This window comes from Opisthorchis viverrini, assembly GCF_000715545.1.
Source record: "Opisthorchis viverrini unplaced genomic scaffold opera_v5_45, whole genome shotgun sequence".
Taxonomy (NCBI): Eukaryota; Metazoa; Platyhelminthes; class Trematoda; order Opisthorchiida; family Opisthorchiidae; genus Opisthorchis; species Opisthorchis viverrini.
In genome coordinates, this window is record NW_008751701.1 from 1,608,860 (window position 1) to 1,624,839 (window position 15,980).

General features: G+C 43.1%; 1 protein-coding gene across 1 annotated transcript in view; it reads right to left on the minus strand.

The window, feature by feature from the left end:
• The window catches only part of T265_03267 (hypothetical protein), a gene marked incomplete at both ends in the record, with an annotated part of 35,998 nt that overhangs the window by 7,586 nt on the left and 12,432 nt on the right, over positions 1–15,980 (minus strand). Inside the window, 5 exons of the mRNA XM_009167700.1 lie at positions 206–328; positions 3,299–3,435; positions 10,358–10,879; positions 12,123–12,212; positions 15,028–15,209. Coding sequence (XP_009165964.1) covers positions 206–328; positions 3,299–3,435; positions 10,358–10,879; positions 12,123–12,212; positions 15,028–15,209 — 1,054 coding nt within the window. The remainder of the gene's footprint in view (positions 1–205; positions 329–3,298; positions 3,436–10,357; positions 10,880–12,122; positions 12,213–15,027; positions 15,210–15,980) is intronic.

Here is a 15,980-nt window from a genome sequence, read left to right on the forward strand (position 1 = left end):
GCTGAACATGGAGCTCGCAGTATGATATCTACGACCGAGTATAGCTGGTTTTGTCATGTGAACCCAGCTCAGGTAACATTTAGTTAAAAAGCAGTATGATGCCAGTAAATCCATACCTGTCCTTCAGCTGAGCGCCAAAATTGCTGCCAGCAGGTGCGTATTCCTTCAATTCGTAGATTCAATATGCAGGAGTACATTTTCTCACAGTGCGATTCATACAGTTTGACAAATTGTGCCACAGTTTTGGACGTTACAACTGGATGCGTTGTGTTTCTCAGATCCGGTTCGTATTCGTAAGGTTCGGTTTTGATGTTGCAAGAGAACAAATCTGTGGGGATTGTTGGCAAAAATGCATTTTTAATGATCGTTTAAGTTAAGACCAGAAATAAGTGGGTAGAATCAAACTTGGAAAATCTATCCATTGATTTCGTGGGCGAGTGTATGGATTAATCCACCAGGAATTTGTAAACCACAACAAATTCCCGCTTAAAACTTTCGCGCTACCACTGCGCAGTTTCAGAGGAGCGACAATCTGGGAGGCTCCCTTGCAAAAGGAGATGTTTTCATCCCGTGTCAACGCTTGTTTCGCACTAACATTACGGGTTCTTGCAACCAAACACTGCTTGTCTGATTGGCTTAGTCAGCAGAGATTGCGTTTGTTCTATTTTGAAATCTAAAGGCGTGTCAGGTGAGCTGTTTTACCAACTCATAGCCAACTTGGGTACAAACGATTGAGTTCGAATCTATAAGGAAGAAACTAAGATGTTTGCTTCAAATGTTTCCTCAGAGCCACTCTCATTCTCGATGCTTTCTAGTGTCTTACTTGACTGAATAATGTTGTTGGTCCTCAGCGGCTCTCTTGGAGTATCAGTAGATCTTACCGTTTGCATTAGGACTCTTGGTTACACAAACGATATTGGTTAACGGTCTCCAACTTTAATTTTTTTTCAATCATCAAGCACTTCCGGTTAGACTGGAAGTAAGTCCAATAAAAGAGGATTTTTCATCATCACAGTGGAGGATGTCCAGCCTTCCTCAGTTGGTTTTAACAGAGAGCCAAAAATAGGTTGAGCCCTTAAAAAAATTTGGTTCCATCAGTTTCGAAACGGTAGAGCACGAATCAGCAACACAAAGGAAACGTTAATACATTTCTGTTGAAAAACTCGGTTATAACTCTTGAAATGAAGTTGAGTGAGTACACTGTGGCCTGTTGATCCCTACTAACATAAATCTAAGAGAACTGGAATCTACCGTCTTTCGAGGAAGCAAAAAGCATGATCAATAGTCTTTAAGGTTATTAGGAGAACCAGTTCCGAACGTAACGAGATTACATAACAGCCAATGGGATAGCCGTTTTCGTTGAGACAGATTTCATTGGTGTTCTTCACTCGTCCTTGACAGATGAGCTGTATCACTTTTCTGACCCGCTTGTTTGCGACAGTGATCAATAGATCAGCCGGTTCGCACGTTCATTGACTTTTTCTGGTTTGGCCAAGTGCACTAGGCGATCAGGCGGCTATCCAGACCGGGGTTCACGGTAATAAGAAGGCGTTAAGGGACTGTGGTCCACAACAACGGTAAATACTCAAAGTACTGTGAAAAGAAAATAATTTCATAATGGTTTCCCGGACCGATTTGACCCAGCAATGCACACTAAAGTGACCGAAACGCGTCTTCCGTTAACAAAACTCTAAGGTACTTGAAGTTCCGCTGTCAACGCTTCCATGCCCAGAATGGTGCGACGATAAATGAAAATCTTTTTGTGAACGTTGATTTGCTTCGTCTGCGGGCCGTCTAGGGAGTCAAAGAGTGGAAAATAAGCCGGTAAACTTTGTATTCCGACCTTCTTGCCGATGGTGTAACGTATGCAGCAGTAATTCTGGAAGTGTTTTGGGCAGTATATTCGTTTCTCCGGGTGAAACTAGCCGCAACTCAACGTAAAAGTCAATGCAGACATTTTCTCGACTCCACTTAAGTTGGAATGTCTTGCTAATATTGATTATCCTGTCAGACTGATAGTAATGTGGGGATATTTTTGGAATTTTGATTGAGTTTCCGCCCTGTAAGTGAGGGCCACTGGACAGCTAGTTTGTCTTAACTTTAAATACTCGGCATTGCGCATCTCACGAGACTGTAATGGAGAGTTTATGAACTGTGAACTGCTGAATAGTAGTTTGAATAATTAACTATTCGGCCACGGCCAGAGCGCTACAAATCTTTCAATCACGGAAAGCACGTCACGTGGTCAAGCATTGATTAGATTATCGAGTGACGACTACTCAGAATGTGGCTTTCTTCATCTCTCGAAATGGTTCCGTTTACTTCAGGATGGCTGTTGCTCTATCCTGTTTGAGTGCGACTTATTCTCATTACTGATCATCTTACTATATGGGATGCCACGGATCTTAATATCCCCTGCGTTTCATGAGTTGTGCACTGCTGAAGATGGAACGGCTGTTCACTGATTATAGGCATTTTTGCATGAACTGGCTTCACTGTTAGGGTGAAATATTGATTAAATCTTTGAAAGGTTTTCATGCAACCATCAAATTGGTGGCGGTGCTTCAGTAAAAGGCAGTCTCTCTCTCTCACATCACTGATTTTAATTGGCAAATAAACGCCCTTTGTTTCAGTGGAAAAAACAGTTAATGAGTACTTTCGGTTCACTTGTTGTAATCAGCAGCTGATCCTGCCATTTCAGACAGTAAATCCTCAAGGAAAGCCTTTGGATCAATCGACACAACTGGTGAGATGCCTTTTCAATCACGTTTACTTGAGTAGAAAATTCTGGTCAGCTAATAGTATTCTAATGGTCAGCCAGAAGTTTCTAGCCGAATCCCCTTAGTTCGAGTGGATCAAGTCCCCTATCAGTGGCTTGAAACGAATACGGCTAATTTTATTGCTAAAATATGCTTTGTAACAGAAAACGTATGGTGCCCAGCATCATACAGTGGCAGTATATATAGCATATATAGTATGTAGTGTATATATAGTGTAGTATATGTAGTATAGTATACAGTATATATAGTATATAATATATAGTATATATAGTATATATAACATTAATAACATATATAGCATATGTAGCAAAGTACATGTATCATATAGTATGTAATATATAACACCTAAATATGATGGGAGGTACATAACTGTAAGCTCTAACAATACCATTATATGACTTGCTTGCTTCTGTAATAGTTAGTTTGGCCATCTGACATAGTCCCATCAGGTCCGGAATGCGGAACTTCGCATGAGGAGATGAACCTAGGTCCTTTAACAATACCATTATATGACTTACCTGCTTCTGTAATAGTTAGTTTGGCCATCTGACATAGTCCCATCAGGTCCGGAATGCGGAACTTCGCATGAGGAGATGAACCGAAATAGGTCCTTTCCGATCCTGTGTTTAACGGACGAGGTGTCTTTGTCAGTGGGCTGTGGTCGAAAAAATAAACAGTATATTGAGAATGCACTGCAGTCTCCGGCGAACTTGGCAGCAATTTCCCAACAGAGGTCACTCAGAGCTGCGTACGTTGTACATAACCACCTGCAGAAACATGAAAACCAGGTAGCTGGGATTGGTACGGGCCCTGAATTCGTACGGATCTGACTTCTGCCCAACATCCGTGAGCAGCAACATTAGGGTACTTTGATGAAGTCGACTAATCTAACCGAGGTCAACATCATCATCATCATCATCATCATCATCATCATCATTATTATTATTATTATTATTATTATTATTATCATTATTATCAGCTATAAGAACCGCGTACTTTTCGTGCAGTAGTTGTAGCTGCCACAGTTTTGTCAACCGGTGGTTTGGGATGGTGGGGTGTGTAGCTGTACATTGGATGCGGGAGCTGATAAATCAGTGCAGTTTTGTTAGTGGACTTCTAAGTGTGGAGGTTTAAAAGAGGGCTATGGATTCAAGATTAAAGCTTAGATTCATGAGCCCCATTGAGTGCGCGACTGGGCCATGTCTGACAGTGTCTATGACCATTGGTGTGGCTCCTCTCTGGGTCTCCATCCAAGAAGACGGAAATAACCAGCAGAGCTGAATTTGCTGGTAATGGCTTTCACACTTTGTTGAAAGCTTAGAATGGTCGGTATTTTTAAACTCATGTTTGAACTGCATTTTATCATCGTCATCACCAAGATCGACGGCACAACATCAATGTTCAACACCGAGCCGTACAACCATTATTTATTTGAAAGCGCTATTGTGAAAAGAGGAATAAAAGTGAACGAGAAGGTGACCTGGGGCAAGCCTACCAAAATCATTTCGAGATACCCACATCTCCAGTCACTTGTTGGGATAATCTGGATGGGAAGTAGCAACAAGAACTCTATTGATATCGATTGGCGGCCGTATCCTTCAGCGCCCTCAACTAGTGTGATTCACACGATGTCCTTCCTGGGAAGCAAACGACTCCAGCAGCATCTCCTGTACACAGCGTTGCCAGGTTAAAGTTTGGCTACCTCTCTACTTCTGCCACTTTGAATCGGGCAACCAAAACAGCTCCGAATTCAGAAAATGATGGTTCACCGTGAGCAATCCGTGGCCCAACCAAAGCAGTTTCCGATAATGTACACATTCGCCCAAGTAATGCGTTGGCCTAAACCAACCTAAGTGAGCTATGCTCCTGAAAGTACCCTTGTTGAAGATCTCAAGAAGTTTCAGTTACACTGCTTGAATAGGCGAAGCCCCATAGTCATGCGACAAAAAACCCACACTGTAGTAGCCTGGTTCATATGTCTCTTTACATTAAGGGGTGTACAGCTTTGAAGACATAAGTTTTCCAAATTAACCTACGCGAGTCAGGCTTTGCAGATTCGTGAATTGACTTCATCTGTCACACTACAATCAGACCTATTACGACTTCCAAGATATGTAAAACGCTCAACAAATTCGGGTGCCTCTCTATGGATTAGGAGTGGCGTGTTCAGTGACTGCATGTTTGGGAGCATGACCTAACACTTTGTGGATGAAAAAAGCGTTCCAAAGGACGAGATGACATTGGTCAGTTCATCAAAAAACACTCGCGCCTCCTCCTCATCTTCGAAGACGAGAAGGATGTCGTCTGCGTATCACAAATCGACAACAGACTGTTTGAACAACAATGTTTTGAAGGCCTTCCAGCGTACGTCCCATTATCTATCGGTTACCAAATAAAGTAGGAATGAGGAGGGTAGGTACTCGTTGAGAAGAATACTTTGTGTACAGAAGCTTTTGGAGAGCTCTGCGTATATTCTCACACGTCCGGACGTGTGAGGATGCAAAGAACTTATTTTCTTCAGAACGATTCTTAGGTATTCATTGATGGGCAAGCGTGTCAATCAGAAGCTGTCGATCAACCGAGTCAAATGCGCCTTGGAGGTTATTCACACGAATGGTGTTGTTCTAGCACCTGAGGGAGTGTAAACAATCAGTCAAAGCAACCCTCTCCAGGCCAAAATCCCGCCTGATGCTTTCGAAGCAGTGTTCAATGAGCTCTCATAAGACGACAATGGAGAAGTGACACCGGAGTCAGGATGCTTCTCCTATGGTTACCGCACTCTCCACGAGGACCTTCTTCAAGATGGGTACTACCTCCAAATGTCTCCTAGAGGTCCCTTTTTCAAAACTCAGGCAAACAGATCAGCCAAGCGCTGATTGAGGACTTCGCCATTCTCTTTGATCAACGCAGTTGAGTGTCCAAACCATTCAGCTTTCACGACATGAATTACTGTGTCCGTTGTAGGGTTCCTCAAAGTTTGAATTAAAAACTCAGCTCAAAAGGTCATCCGTGTGTCAAATTGATGCACAATGACTTCACACTAGTCATCTCCTGAATCCCCACAAGGATAACAACAAAGCTGTTATCCCAAACTGGCCGAATTACTTCCAACCGGATTGATAGAATATAAAGTTTCTAACTCTCAAGGTTTTAGAAAACGGAAACCTCCCTCAAGCGCGAACAGTTCCACATGTTTGGACATAAAATTTCCGATGAACCCAGTGTGCGCTGGTGGAGTAGTGGTCACACGCTTGCCTCGCATGTCGGAGTTCAAACCCCGGCTATTGGATTTGATTTGCACTGCTGATGAGGTCTAATAAGAGCGAAACTCGAGTCCAGTACCTACGCATTTGGTGTGGACTCATCAGGAAGATTCCGTCTGGACAGGAGGGCGATTTTCCGAATGAGAGTCAGGTGAGTGTGCATTCCACAAAATCCGGCAACCACAGACAGTTAATGTGTACCATTTAACCTGCGTCGAAAGCAAGGTTTTATTAGCATGTGCTGACGAAAAAGTAATGTTGGTAGTTCCTCCCTCTCTAGTAAAAAACAAGACTGTAAAATGTAAAATTTAAGGTGTGCTGAGTTATCTGTTCTACAAAAATGGAGTACCATTCACCTCCAAAGAATTATACAGACGTCAAATTGGTTGATTGATTTGTTGATTACCATCCCGTCAACGTTTAGCTTCAACCACTTTACCAGAGTTTATTTGCCATCTCGTTAACCCTTATCTCCAAGCGCTTTCACAGTTCGGTTACTACCTCATCAATGTTTACCTTTAACCAATCATATAATCTGTTTAAAGCATGCACACCCGCTGCTTCAATCCTGTTTCGATTATGTCATGAACATTCGCCCGACGACTAACCGAGATTATTGGAATCTTATCCTAAGACAAACAATGCAAGTGCATCCTCACTCACTACGTTAAGTTTATATATATAAGGCCGATGCTCATCACTTCACACAGCGCTTTGATCAGAGTCAATTCAAACCCACGCACGACTCACTTTCCATGAATAGTCTGGGCTCGACAACGTTTTGGATTAAACGACAAGAAACAGGCCAGATTTCAACACGCTCGGTCAAGACCCGCATTCAATTCTACTGCGTCCTACAAACCTCGGTTGCATCTACTACAACTTACCAAACGAAGAACTCGACAAGTCTCTTTTCTTTTTGTGTATTATTCAATCGTACTAAAGTGTCTCTGGTAGCCACTATACATACCTGTTTATTGTTAGTATTATTCACCTTCTGATATTATTTCGAGTAAAAGACGATACCACTAATAGATTCGATTGACTGGTCGGATTGATTATCTGTTGCTCTTCGCTGTCTGATAGGTTTGAGGGCGAACGGGAGACTCATCGGCATAGTTAGCAGTTGAAACTTCTACCCAAGTCACTCTGAAGTGGGATGTCTCAGCTTTAACATTCTCAGAACAATCTAAAAACATCTCTCTCATGGATCAGTTTTGCCTACGAAGATACGATTGAAAAAACCTCACCTGTTCGGGATGTACAGATGGTTAGATTGTTAGATAAGTCGTCAGGAAAGTGATCAGAACGGTTTGTTAGACTGACCCTCATACGAAGCCGATAACCCATTCCACTTGTGATTTTGTACGTTGTGGCATTTTGACCTCGGTTAACGGAGAAGGAAGTACTTTCGCTAGTAAATTCGCAAAGTAAGGTGTATTTATATGGACCAACCACACTACTCATAAGGTTGTTGGCAACTCTGTGACAGTCCACAACCAGTCTCGCCCTTCTTGGGGAGGTAGGTGAAGTTTTCCGGTTCCCGCCACTCTCATGTTCTACTTGAGTTCAATTTGTACGATTTGGCGATATACACTCATGTTTGATTTGGTTCTAACGGGATTCTCAACATAAAGCTAGCTGAATCTCTCTTTTGTGATATTCCTCAACTGAATACGCCACTGTGATGCAATTATATCTCCTAATGAAGCCAAATTAATTTGCAGGTGAGTAGATTTGGCGAAGGCGTGTATGCCTCGGCAACCGCTTTACTAGTGAAAGGAAGAGGGCCCTTGCCGTGGTTATCTATTCGGAAATGTCAACTGACCGGTTACAGACCATTGAACAGGAAAGCAAAACACTAATCTGCATCTTAGTTCCAAAAACTGGACACAGATCTTCTCCCGAACGAGTCTTCCTAGAGATTCGATGCCTCCACCCATTCGTTGGTCAAATCCAAGCAAATGTTCCACAGTGGTCCCACGAATTCCGAACAGAATTCCATTTTCCAATCGGCCCAAAGTGAAATTCTACGAACAACACATACTACTCGCGTGCCTCCCGATCAGTAGTATCACCGTTACACTAGTATGTTTAACTGCCGATTCTCATGCGTGAGTTTAACTGCGGGTCAGCCCATAGAACTCCGGGTGTGACATACTACTCACTAGAAGCGCACATCTCATCCACTCTGGATTTGAGCCGCATATTTTTGTTTGGCATGGATAAAGCATTAGTCAGATAAATCCTATTTATGTGGTCGGTAACTGCCACCTCTCTGGATGGAGATCCCGGAACTCATCTCACCAATGGTTAAAGACACTGGCAGAAATGACTCAGTCGCTCAGTCAGTGGCATTCTTGTATCAAAGCTATCGCCTTCAATGCATAGCTGCCGGATTCCCGAGCTAACTGAGAATACCACTGCCTCCAACCAAGTCTTGGCTCTATGTTCCACACTGTCCCGAAACCATAGCAGCTGGAACCAATGTACCTATGATAAATTGATTGATTGGTTGATTGGTTGACTGACTGACTGATTGATTGATTGGTTGATTGATTGATTGATTGATTGACTGACTGACTGACTGACTGACTGATTGATTGATTGATTGATTGATTGATTGACTGATTGATTGATTGATTGATTGATTGATTGACTGATTGATTGATTGATTGATTGATTGATTGACTGATTGATTGATTGATTGATTGATTGATTGTACACAACTCCAAAATACCAGATAAGGTTTGTATCTCTTCAATCCTGAATTTGTCTATCTTACTTGACTGGACATAACAACCAACAGTACTGTTGAAGGTGTAACGGAATTGCAATGGGGTTCACAAGTTACTGACTTGGTAAGCACATAGACGGTGGTCAGTGAAGGAAAGCGGTTAAAAAACCTTTTCTAACATGCAACCAACACTAATGCATATGCTAGTGTTTTTCTTCAACATTCCAAGCCATAAGTTCTATCAAACCTAACTAGAAAATCCAATTCTGGCATCTGAAGGTTCGAACTTACCCAGGTTTAGCTTCATCGTACAGATTACAGCAAGATCTGCTGGTCAGCTAGTCCATGAAACAAAATCATAAAGATATAAGATTAAGACTGAAAATATGCATATTTTGACGATATATAGCCGAATTCGCTCATTAGCTACCATCAATACTGTGTTCCCTTTGCTTTCTTCATATCCTTTTATTCTTGCTTCTTTCTCGCGTCTCTGTACACCCCTGATGTGCGGCGGGACCAAATGTGCGCAATGTGCCAGATTGAGCTTTGATCGTCGATGGTGGATATGCATGACTGCTTACTTAACATACGCGGCATGCGTATTACTGGAACTGCCTCAGTAGATGCTTTAGGCTCTTCCGGTCACGCCTGGAGTGGCGAAAATTTGGTTACCCCGAGGTCCTGAACGACGATCGAATAATCGGGTTGGATGTGTTAGTCAAGTTTTCTCCTGTCAGTAGTATCCGCCCTGGTAGTAATCCGAACGCATACAACCCCTCCAAAGTTTTCGCTGATTTTTATTATTAATTTTGTGACCACTTCGTGGCAAGTGCCTCCATTAAACTAAGCGAAAGTTCTACTCTTCCGAAGTCGATCAGGATTGTTTGTTTTTTAAGCCAAAACCGCTCACTTAGATGCCAAACCTCAAAATTCTTTGTTTCAGACTCTCATAAAGATAAATTGATGATAGTGTAGAGAGATTTGATCATTTGCAATCGAGATTTTGTACTTTAAGTGGGACCAATCCATACCGGAAGATCGGGAAGCACTATAGTTATGACTCATCCTTATTGAGAATCGTCAACAGTTTGTACTTTACGGAACTGCAGTACGGAACTTCGAACCGGGGATAGTGGTTTGAACACACCCATCTGGCCGCGAGCAGCTGATCAGCAGTACGATTGGCTCACACTTGGGCAGGATATAGCAACGTTCATTGTTCCACTTAAAGTGGTCACGTGCTGACTGGCTGGCTGCATGACTGAAGATCACTCAGACGAAAGTTTCACTCATCGGGTGAATTGTATTATTACTCTAAGCTACTTATAGACTGCTGATAGTGTTGGGAGACTTGGATATTTGTGAGATGCGCATTGCTGACAATTCCAAATACGAATGAGATGGCTGTACAATGCGGCTTCACTTGCAGGACGAAATCTCTGTTGAAGAATTCAGGATAATCAAAATGTCTGGAATCCAGAACATCTCTGGATGGAAAGCATACCTGTCGCTGTTTTCTTTCTCGTAAAAAGCTAATGCACTCTCAGCATTACTTTGGTATTCACAAAACCTACCAGTTGGATACAAACGGTCCAGAACCCGATGGGATATTCATTGGTAAAGTTTCTGATTCTAAACTTGTGGTGTTCCTGGATGCGTTTGTACCGCGGACGTCGAGAGGACGTGTGCCACGGCAGCTTGTACTACGGTGTACGGATGGACCAACACACATGGGACCGGTTAAACTACTCTGGCTGTTCGCTCTCATGCTATTCCGAGGTTGCATCGAACGTGAATTGCTATCCCATCCACGCCAGGGTTGGTTGACATTATGGTTTATACTGCCAGCATTTGTCAAATCACTCAGTCGCTGTTCCGAGTTTGATCGATGAATGCAGGTTCCTGCTGAGCCTAGAGAACGTGAACCATAGTTCATTCCAAGGGACAAACTTTGTCGTTCTCCAAACGTTTGTCGTGAAACTCCGTTAGGAATTCCGAGTGAATTCGTTCCAGACTTGTATTCTTCAGACTTGGCGGATGATGTGCCAATAGATGGACAGGCGCGGCCACCAGAATAAGGACCTTCTTTCTTTTGGCTGAAGGAATGTTAGTGAAGATGGAATGAGAATGTTGAAGATAGAATTAGAAATCTACCATGAAGTTCTAGAGGATACTGATGAACAAGTAACAACGAGGAGATAATCGAACACTAAGGTCACAGTGATGCTTGGTTTACTGGCGGTTTTATTCGTCTGTTCAACGAATCCATTTGGAAGGAATTCGAACGAAACCTGTTACACGAAATTAGGACCAGTGTGTTTGGTCTGGGTGGGTGCATGCGAGTAATCTGTGACAACGTGAACACGAGTTTTGTTGCGTTAAATTGCACCCACACTAAAATTAACTAAACTAAGCAGTAGGAGAATCATGCGAACGTTCATATGGGTCTTTATAAGAGGATAAAATTAGCTATCGAGGAGAACGTTGTGTTGGTTTGTTCGCTAAGTTGAGTATCTTGATCGCAAACATTTAACCACCAAATGAGATGATATCGCCAGTGCATTGTTAGAAGACGGGGTAGAGCGAAGCGATGAGTCAGTAGTTGTGCGCTGAGTAGTAGTGCGTGTGTCAATGTTGGTGCTGCAAGCTTAGGTTGAGCTTCGATCAGCCTTGGCTGTCTAGGTGGGCATTTCTATTGGTTGGCCTGCTATCCTGCGTCCTGATTGGTCGGCGACTTTTAGAGATAGCCTCCTATCTCAAAAGTCACGTGGTCATCGATCAGCGAACATATCATCAATCAGGGTAACGATTTGCTACCTGATCGCGGTGGCAACTCAGAAAAGCTTCTGAGATGCCATAAGTGATGGCCTTCACGTTACGACACGTTATCAGGTCCACAAAACCGCCACGGATGGGAACATTGACATTGACATAGGAAAAGCCGATGAACCCATCATATTACGCAATATTTTTGGTCTTTATGGACGAAAAAGGGATTGAAAAATGTGCGAAAATTCGGTCGCTGCAGGTGGTATGAAGTAGTTTTTCAAGCAATACCACACAGAGCGGCAACTGGGTATGACAGTGGCTGTAGGAGAGGACCAACAGACGTGAAATTGCACGCGTCTTTGGATGCTAATCACGTGCCGTGAATCAGCCACAAATAGCAACGAGGCATTCTGAATGAGACAGGCATCCATATTACTTCAGAAAAACCACAGAAATCTCCGGAATAATCAACCCATACGTATGACAAACAAATTCAATCACCGTTCAGTTCCGGAAAAGCCCCTTGAAAGTATGTAAGTATGGAAAATAGCGAAACTGAAGCTTACTTACCCCAACTGGCTTCTTGTTTCACCGGTGACCTGATTCAAGGAGGAGTTACTTTTCATTCGAATCCCGTAATAGTGGTACTTGGAATTTCCCCTTAAAAATGCAAGAATAAAGGCCAGGTGTGTTACAGATTCGCCGGAAAGCAAGTGTGCTGTCCCGTCCTAGTATCAAAAGAATTCTGATGTTTGTATCCTCATGGTCGCCTGACCAACCACAGTGCGCTTGGATCCATGCCTCCATTGACCGACACGTCTTTGGTATGAAATGAGCATTCATTTGCTCGACAGCTACTCTCATTTTCACACGAATTTGATTTTGATAAGATAATCAAAGGAATTTATCTCACTCTATCGTTTATGATGGTCCAGTTGGACGGAACGTGCTGCATCAGAACGTTCCATGCTCCCGTTGGTACGGTGTTGGAAACGCCACCCGTTCATTTGAAGCTGACCATTATAAATAAGTGATTCAGCTGAGTCCCCGTCAATAACATATCAGAGACAATTGCACGATGCCTAAGCCAACACGGAAGAAGTCGAGAGTTCGGGTTCGAACCACGGAACTTTCAGTCACTGGATGAGGGTGTCTCAACCTCTAAGCAGTCTCTAAATCCACATACAGAGTAACTAAACCTCAATATAGATCGCCAGTGTGTTGGTATCTTTCAGTCATTCCACGTGAATTTCGCTTGTACAATCAGGGGATAGCTTACTGTTCTACGTATTGTAACCATTCACTGAACAAGTTAGTGATCGGCAGATGCACACACGGAAAAGTTATGTAGAAAGTTTATATATGGATCACTGGCAGATCACATATTCCTGATATAACATGGCATTTTTGAGATGTACTTCCACGTACATAGGAACACGTTGGACCCGTCTGTCAGTTCCTTCGGTAACCCTCGTGATCTCATTCAACATGGCCTAGTACATATTGCCAGATCGAAGATTTCTGCGGCTCCAACGAACGAAATTTTCTTCCCATGGTGGGAAACGTAAGTTTGATCGCAAAAAAGATGACAGATAATAGTACTCTCATGCCACAACGGCCGTCGCGTGAAGCCATCAGCCGGGTCGCCCTAATTACTGCATACAGCAGGGTTGGTAGGCGAAAACTGCTGACGCCTCCCTTCTAACACCTTCACATTTTCCGTCTTCCACCCTCTTCCGCCCAAATTTGAATACATTCTACGCAGGTCCCAGCTCTTGGACTGACAGTTTTGTTCGCCCTGCATCGCACTGAGCTTCAACTTCTGGATGTTCGAAGTCTGTTTTCAAACCCTGAAAGCCTGTCTACAACCATGAAAGATGGTGGACAGGCAAACCTCTCCGTAGTCAACAGCTTGGAGACAGCTGAAGCTCAGCATGTTCGAAAACAAGGGGCGTTTATTTCGAATAATACACTAATTTACATATGAATTTGGTTTTCAAATAAGACTCGCCTGGGATCCAGCTGAATATCCAACTGATAATGTTCTTAATCAATCGAATGTGCTGCATCAGTCCGCCTTTCAGTTCAGTTGGTACGATATTCGAGATGTCGCGATACATTGTATAGACGTAATACACTACTCATAAGGTTGCTGAAAACTCGCTGACACCCCGTAATCGGCTTCGCTCTGCTTGAGGCTCAGCAGGTTCACGCAGTTCCCGCAGTTCCGTCAGATTTATATTCTACTTAAACCATGTTTGGACGTTAGTTGCACATGGTATTCTCACACTAATTAGGTTTCCGCGAGAGGCTCAAATGAGTTCCTATTGATTCTCTCGTTTATGAGGTCCCCGAACAACTGAATGTGCTGCACCGTGTTTTGATTGGTACGATATTAAAGATATTGTGAATAGTATAATACGTCCATACAAACAGCACTTATTTAAAAACAAGAACCATAGAATGTTGATCGTGTGTGGGGATTTTTTTAGTTTAACGGAGCTTTCCTCTTGAAAGTAAATCCAATGTATTCGAGAAATACACTCATTTGCAAATCAGTTTGGTTTTTACGCCCCAAGAAGGGCGAAACCGGTCATGGGCTGTAGAACACCTTTCAGCAACCGTGTGAGTAGTTTCCTTCATGAAAATATACTGCAATATCTCGATTATCGTGCCAACTGTATAATGAGACGGCGTGTGTGCAGCACATTCAGTTGTAGAATAATATGGACGAGAGTTTCAGTTGAGTCTCTCGTGAAAATCAAAGTGATTTGCAAACGAGTGTATTTCTCGAAAAGACAATGTTCACTGCTCTAGTGGTTGAATTATCTCAGAGACGACTGTATGTGTGTATCTGTCTAGGTAACAGCTAAAGGCCAGATTATTCACCCAAGTTCGATCTGGATAAATAGTCCCCGAATATTATGGGCTGTCGAAGAGTTTTCAGCAACCTTGTGGGTAGTTTCCTTTATGTAAATCCAACGTAGTTGGATAGTCAAGAATCAGTGTGTCGCTGTTTCATCCTTCTAGGGAATCGTCAGCAGTACGCATTCGACGAATCTCCAGTAGGGATCGTGCGAGGTGTTTGCTGAGGAGGGTGTGTATCTCCCATGCAAATCGAACAACCCAAGGGGGGTCCCATAATGTCAGTGGAAGTTCAATTAAGCAATGCTTCCTTTATCTAGACACTAATGGTGTACTTCATATACGTTACCTTACTACACGGCAACCTCCTCTTTTCAAGCGAGACTAAACTGACCTAGTCCCTTGAATGTTATTCTTTGAACTATAAATTTGGCTTTGTTTCAATTTGGTGGCAATCAAGTGGCCAGTTTAAACCCAAATCGTACATCTGCCGTAATGTTGCCGCCTTCTTCGTTAGGCAAACCTTGTTTGTTGAGTTCACTTAGAGCCATTGCAAATGATGTGTGGTTAACAAACGATTGCGGAGGTTTACAAACGTAACAGTGACTACCTGGTTCCAAGCCTCCTTGTCCGTAACCCGACGAAAATCGATCGAATAAGTTTACCAAACGAGGCGGGGTTCATCGGCTCCAGCCAGTTTTCCAGACAATGGCTTAGGTAGTGTGAGTACAATGCACTTCGAGAAAGGCTGACTCCGTCTGCAGACTCGTAGTTGTCAAGCAACCATTGTACCTGAAGCAAAGTTGAGAAAAATGGACTTCTTAGTTTACATTAACTTAAGTGATGACTGGAATTCCAAGGAAATCACTATATCGATCTCAGTAAGTGTAATCATTACACTACAAATTGCTGGTACGACCCCGTTCCCAGAATGAGAAAGTTGACAACCTAGGATTACCGGCAACGGCGAATGTCAGACTTGCGGACGTGTGAGAGTATAAGGCGAGCTCTCCGAAAGCTTCCGTACACAAACTGGTGTCTGTCAGGGATGCCCAATTTTCCACCATTACTATCTAACTTCCTGATCGATGTTTAACGATGGAAGGCCTACGCAACTCCCATGTTCAAAAAGCCTGACCAACGTCATCCCGTCCTTTGGTAAGCACTTTGTACCCACAAAGTGTAAGGTCATGCTCGTGGACATGCAGTCACTGAACACGCCACTTACAATCCACGAAGAGGCACTGGAAGTTGTGGAGCGTTTTACGTATCTTGAAAGTTGTATTAGTTCTGGTTGTATTGTGACAGATGAGGTCAATGCAGGTATCAGCAAGGCTTGGGTCGCGTTTGCTAATTTGAGACACCTATGGCGTCAACGCAGTATATCTCTGAAGCTCATGGGACGTGTGTATCGGGCCACAATACGGGCTGTTCTGTTGTACGACTGTGAGACCTAGCCTGTTTGAGCAGCGGAACTGAGACGTATCCTTGTGTTCAACAATCTTTGTCTCAGGACCATAGAAGCTTTAGGTTTGTGTCGGCGAATCAGTAATATGCAGTTAG